Source organism: Chenopodium album, chromosome 9 (assembly GCF_948465745.1).
Source record: "Chenopodium album chromosome 9, dcCheAlbu1.1, whole genome shotgun sequence".
Lineage (NCBI taxonomy): Eukaryota > Viridiplantae > Streptophyta > Magnoliopsida > Caryophyllales > Amaranthaceae > Chenopodium > Chenopodium album.
The window spans coordinates 64,337,674-64,343,699 of record NC_137842.1 but is presented as its reverse complement, the minus strand read 5'-3'; the positions used below and the strand labels follow the sequence as shown (position 1 = coordinate 64,343,699).

General features: G+C 30.2%; 1 protein-coding gene across 1 annotated transcript; it reads left to right on the top strand.

The window, feature by feature from the left end:
• The first annotated feature begins 2,847 nt into the window (after positions 1 to 2,847).
• LOC145557935 (F-box/kelch-repeat protein At3g23880-like) lies at positions 2,848 to 4,097 on the top strand. Its single transcript, XM_081619111.1, has one exon. The coding sequence runs from the start codon at positions 2,877 to 2,879 to the stop codon at positions 4,095 to 4,097; it is 1,221 nt and encodes a 406-aa protein (XP_081475237.1). The 5' UTR covers positions 2,848 to 2,876.
• Positions 4,098 to 6,026: the final 1,929 nt, after the last annotated feature.

Sequence of the window (6,026 nt, the reverse complement as noted above, 5' to 3'; positions counted from 1 at the left end):
AATATTTTAAAAAATTAAATCATTATTTTGTTGTTGTGCGATATTGCTTCTTATTTGTAACGATTGAAAAATATCTAATGGCCTGAACTTTTCTTTCAATTTATTTTGGACGAAATTGTATAAAGTTGACTTTAATTGAGGCACGAACGCAATGTAATTAAAAATAAAAATTAAGTTAATTTGAAGGCTTGATTATGCTACCAAAATCACAAAAAATTATTTTAATCATAAAATTAATTACTAAAAACTAAAAAGGTCTATAAAAAATTAAAAAAATGTAAACGATTTATAAAGATATAATACCTCTTCGCACTTTGATTTTCCAATCATTTTTGATTGAATTTAATTCTCTGATTTAATTAGATCTACATGTAAAAATAAAATTCAATAAACAAAACATAAACATATAATCATTAAGTTTTCCAAATAAACACAATGTAAGCAATAATCACAATATATACATTTAACACATGGAATTTAAAAAATTAAACTAATTAAGAATTACGCAACCATTGATGACCTAAAACGGACACAAAATTCGCTTGATTTGGTTTTGTATTGATATGAGATTTTATGTGTGTCGTAGAATGCGTCAATTTATAGTGGTAGGGATCACAAATTTTAATTTAATTACAATTAAATAATAATTTTTATTTCTTATCATAAACACTATAAAGATTATCTTAAGATGATTTTTTTAAGAGATAAATTTTAGTTTTTAAATAAATTAAATCCTCATAAATCATTATTCGTTGTTTTTACCTAAGTGACAAATTTCTTAAATCTCATTCGTCGCTTTTATTTAGGTGGCAAATGAATTTTTTAATTCTAAAATAAAATAGAATTCTAATTTTTAATTGGTCAAAAATATACCTTTGCTTATGTGGCGCGCCGAATGCTCTCCAAAAATGCCTACTTTATTTATATATATTAGATATTAGATTTATTTATTTATTTATTTTATGAGAAAGGGTAAAATAATTACGGCAAAGTTACATCCTGAGGGTTATCACCCCTATTTAGATTAGCAATGTCACTAGCTAAACTATTAATACATATATTTGGAGAAACTAGTATAATACAACGCTGGTTCAAAATATTTAGAGTATCTCTAGCATTCTTAGCCAGGTTATCTGTCACTTGGTTCTTGGCCTAATATAATGCTAACAATTTGTTTTTAGAATTGTGTGCTTTTTTTTGGGCTTAGTCTAAATAACAGACTCCTGATTCTAATTGTAGAATGTATCACCATAAATTTATTCACCTAAATCTTCATTATCAAAGCTGTAATAAAACGAGAATATCATATGTACTACTACTCCCTTCGTGTTTTAATAAGTGTTATATTTTGATCGGCACATAGTTTTAGGCAATATAATTGACTTAAATAAAATAAAAGGTAGTTGAAGTATTAAAAATTAAAGAAGAAAGATAGTGAGGTTAATAGTTTATTGAAAAGTAATGGATGTAAGAGAAAAGAAATAAAACTAACACAGTCGTATTTAATAAAAAAAAGTATTGTTGGGTTTGGGTGGGACCGTGAGATGAGAGAGATTATATTTAAATATAGCTTTTTGCTTAAAAAAGGAAGTGTAACACTTAATAAAACTAACACAGTCGTATTTAATAAGTGTAACACTTACTAAAACACGAATGGAGTATATGAGTGTCAATTTGCAAGCCGCCGGTAAGCTCATCATTATTAATATGTTTTGGACCTATGATTTTAGGAAGCATCTATTTTTTCTGTCCAAAAAAATAAATGAAGAAAAAAGTAAGCATCTATTTAATGTGTCTAATTATAAAAATTAAAGCTAGTAGAGTAGAAGAAAAAAAATAATAATTAATAAAATAAAGAGGGAAACAAAATGATGAAATTGAGTTAAATGTAAAAGCAGATGACTTTTTTCATTCTGAAAAGATTGATGTTCTCATATTAAATCTTCATAAAATATTATTATCCACTTGAAAATATATGAGACATAGTCTATCATGTATTCATGTTTAAATATTTGATAATAACTTTTTTATTCGTAAGAATTTTGAGGGTGGTGTTACAATCTTGTTAGAGATTGTTATTACTAATGCCAAAAATTTTGTTTTTTGAAATTGACATTTATTTTTAAAGAAAATTGTAGTATCATTTTTTTTAAAAAGTTGGAATGTATTTCTTAATGGTTTAAAAATATTTCGTGCTATTCAAATCTTCGTCACAAGCATTTAAAAATCTTCGCCACTATTTTGATAAACTAATTATTTCTAGCTTAATAAATAAAGTAGATTACGTTATATACAAAACAATTTTTTTGTTTCCCTACTTAATCGATCTCCTATATTACGGAAAAATTAAGAAGATCATAGCTAGGTTTGGTTGAAGATTTGCCATCAATTTAGACAAATCTAATTTGGGGATTGTGGGAGTATCATTATTGATTTAAGAGGAAGATACCATCGCGAATTTAATAACAATTTTCACATTTTTATCTACGCGTAATTAAGACCGTAACTAATTTTCTTTATCCATAAAGATATTTTAGGTTAGAGACACTCTCATATCTTGGGCTCTTGGCCTACTAGATATATACTCTTCTTTTATCTTCTTACACACTCAGTTGTCTCATTCCCATCTTTACAGCCTCCTTCCATAGCCCCAGTCTGATCCAAGGCTCTAAATTTTCTGCGCAATTGTTTCAAACCTTCAGGTAACTTAATCAGATCTCAAATTCATCCTCATTTTTATCTAAACTATCATTGAATTAAATTGTTATTATTATTATTATTATTATTTTAATCTAACCCAATTCCTCTTTTCAATTTCATATTCATCAATTTCAGGTGTTGATCAAATGCAAGAGGTAGAAAAATCAGCGAAAAAAATGGAGCAAACAACAGCGAAATCGGAATCCAAATTACCAACTCTTCCGGATGATGTAATAGTAGAGATGATTCTGCCTAGACTTCCGGTAAAACCCTTAACCCGCTTCAAATCTGTGTCAAAATTTTGGCTTTCTACAATTTCAAGTAACAGATTCGCAAAAACCCACCTCAAATTTTCTTCATTGTCCAACACCAAATCCCTCATTTATAAGGAGCTTTACAGTTTTCGAAATCGCGGCTCTTATTTATCCTTTGATGAACGCTACGATATGAAAGAATTTGTCACCTTAGATGATAAGTATTCTAATAACAATGACCCGAGGTATACTCGTCGGGCTCGTGTCGTGGGTTCTTGTAATGGTCTTTTGTGCATGTTTGATAGCGATGTTTTTGAATTTACTCTGTGGAATCCTGTAACAAAACAATACCACAATGCTGGTGGTCCTGAATTTAATTATGTGCTAAATGATGATGTTGCCGGTGTCGGGTTTGGTTACATATCTAGTATTGATGACTATAAGATAGGGTGTTTAGTACATTCTGAGGAGGGTGTGTGTCGTGTTAGTGTTTATTCACTGAAAACCGGGGAATGGAAAGCAACGTCTTGCATAGAAGAGAAAGGGTTCATTTCTATAGATCGACGTTATTACTCAGTGTTAGTTGATGATACTATTTATTGGTCCCCGATAGTCAGAAGAGAATCTGAGGATCAGGAAAGTCATATCGTTGGGTTGAACTTAGTTAGTGGACTATTGACAAAAGTCCCATTGGGAAATTTGCTTACTGGGTATTTCGATGCTAAGGTATTCGAGAGAAAAGGGTGTTTGTCATTGTGTTGCAATTCTGTTGTAATTGGTAGAAGACGACGTACTAAGCATGTTTCTGATGTTTGGACTTTAAAGAATAATGGTGACAAGCAATCTTGGGAGAAATCGTTCTCAATCAATATCAAAGGCGTAATTTTGCTTTACATATTTGAGTCTGGAAAATGTTTGGTAAGTCGACACTTAAACCAGCTTATGCTACTTGATCTTAGTCAAGCAGAATATGTAGAGGTTATTGTAATTTGGCAACGTCATAGAAGAGGACATGTCTATCACAGAGCTATAGCAGACGTGTGGGACTATACTGAGAGTCTCATTTCGCCTTCTGGGATATCTGCGCGTGTGGTGAATGAAGATGACCGTGAGACTGGAGAAAGAGTTGAAGAAAATGCTTAAGAGCCGAGGTATCAAGCATACAATTATATGTATCATTGTAATATTCTGCAGATGGTTAAGTCCTCAATGGTTGTATGCTAATTATATGCTAGTTTTATAGACTTATCATTAGCTTTGGGAGTTCTCTAAACAATTTATGCTCCATAAACAGAGTTCTACATTTACTTTTATGTAATTTGAATAATTTCTCTATTTAGGTGTGTGAAACTTATTGAGAAATTGGTTGTAATACTTTGATTATCTTGTTTTAAGCAGATTTTAATACCTATCTGAATTTTTCTTTCATAAAACCAAATACATACGTTTGGCATTGTTGTGGTTTTCTGTTTTTTGGTTTTTTGTTCTCTAAAAGTATATGATATAAGTCCCATAATGAATCAAAAATCATATAAACTTATTAAAATTATGGTAATTATGAAAACTGACAAAAAAAAAGTGAAAACTCTTTTTTCTTGTTATCTGTTTTTGGTTTTTGGTTTTTGGTTTTTAAAAAAACAGGAAACTGAAAACCAAAACTGATGCCAAAAAAGCCCGTACGCCCTGTTTTAATTTATTTTAACTTTATTTTGGATGGAAGGGATGGATTTAGTTTTTTTTTTTTTTTTTTGAGGAGAAGGGATGGATTTAGTTAACGGACATTTAAATAACTTAATGATGCTGATTTTAAGTAGCTTAGCCTTAAGTACACCTTTATTTACTAGGGCTAAATTTGCAAGCGGCCCAGCTATTGTAAAAATTGGTGCTGAAGAGATTTTAAGCCTTCTTTATCCCTACTTAAAGAAGAGAGATATTTAACTCCATCCTTAATTCCATGAGTCCTTAAAAATTTCCCATTAGCTCAATGTACATGTATTTAATTAGGTAGTTTAAAACTTAATGATTTCATGTTAGTTCCGTTGGAATACTTGCTTCAAATTGTTGGTGATTAGTTAACTCCTTAGTAATTAGTTTGTGTTAGTGGAGTCATAATATTAGTGGTTGGGTTTAGTGGGTTAATGTAAGGCATGATAGATTATGATGATAAGCTCATGTTACTTACTTTTAGTTAAGTTTTGCAATATACGTATGTATTGATTACAAGTTAGTTATGTTATTATTTCCCCTCTCTCGTGTCTATTTATAATTTCAGCAAGTTCAAATGATTTCAATTAAGGCTAGATAACCTAAAAACACGTTAATAGAATACACTCTAGATTTGGTCAACTGGTCGGATTATTGGTAAAAAATTGACCCCTAATGACAACTTGGTAAAATAATTTCGGCGATAGTTTATTAAGAAAAAATTATTCTCATTCCACACTTCTCTTAATAAAAAAAATCCCATGCAACATTTGGCTAAATATATCTATTTTTTATAATAGCTACTTGCAAATTAATAGGCGTGTCGCGTACCTATTAAAATAACAGGACTATCTCTACTATGTAGCTGAGCAAGTAAGGGTCGAATCCCAAGAGACTAACTGAATCAAAATTTCAAACTAATCAAATTGACTTGAATTAAAGCTAAGCAAGTAACCAAACAAATATATGAAATAATACTAAACTGAATTCTAGCAAGAAAATAATCAAGAATAACCCAAGAGCTAAAGACATCTAGGAATATGTATACCCACTAATACAAATCGATGCACCATTCTACAAGACGGGTTCTCCCTATAACAATACCAAGTGTTTCTTTCAATTAACAAGTGGCTTCCCTAATAAGCAATCATACATGTTGTCATGGAATCATACATATTAAAGACATTGAGAACGACACCCTATAAGTCCTAGCAAGAAAAATTAGCTATCCTAATGCATAAAGGCTCTTACTTTTGATTAGGGTTCTAAAATCAATTAAGATGAATCAACTCTCGTTGCAAACCTAATCACATTCAATTACACTATTCCTAGTCGTTTATTGATAATAAAATCAGCCCTAATGAAGAA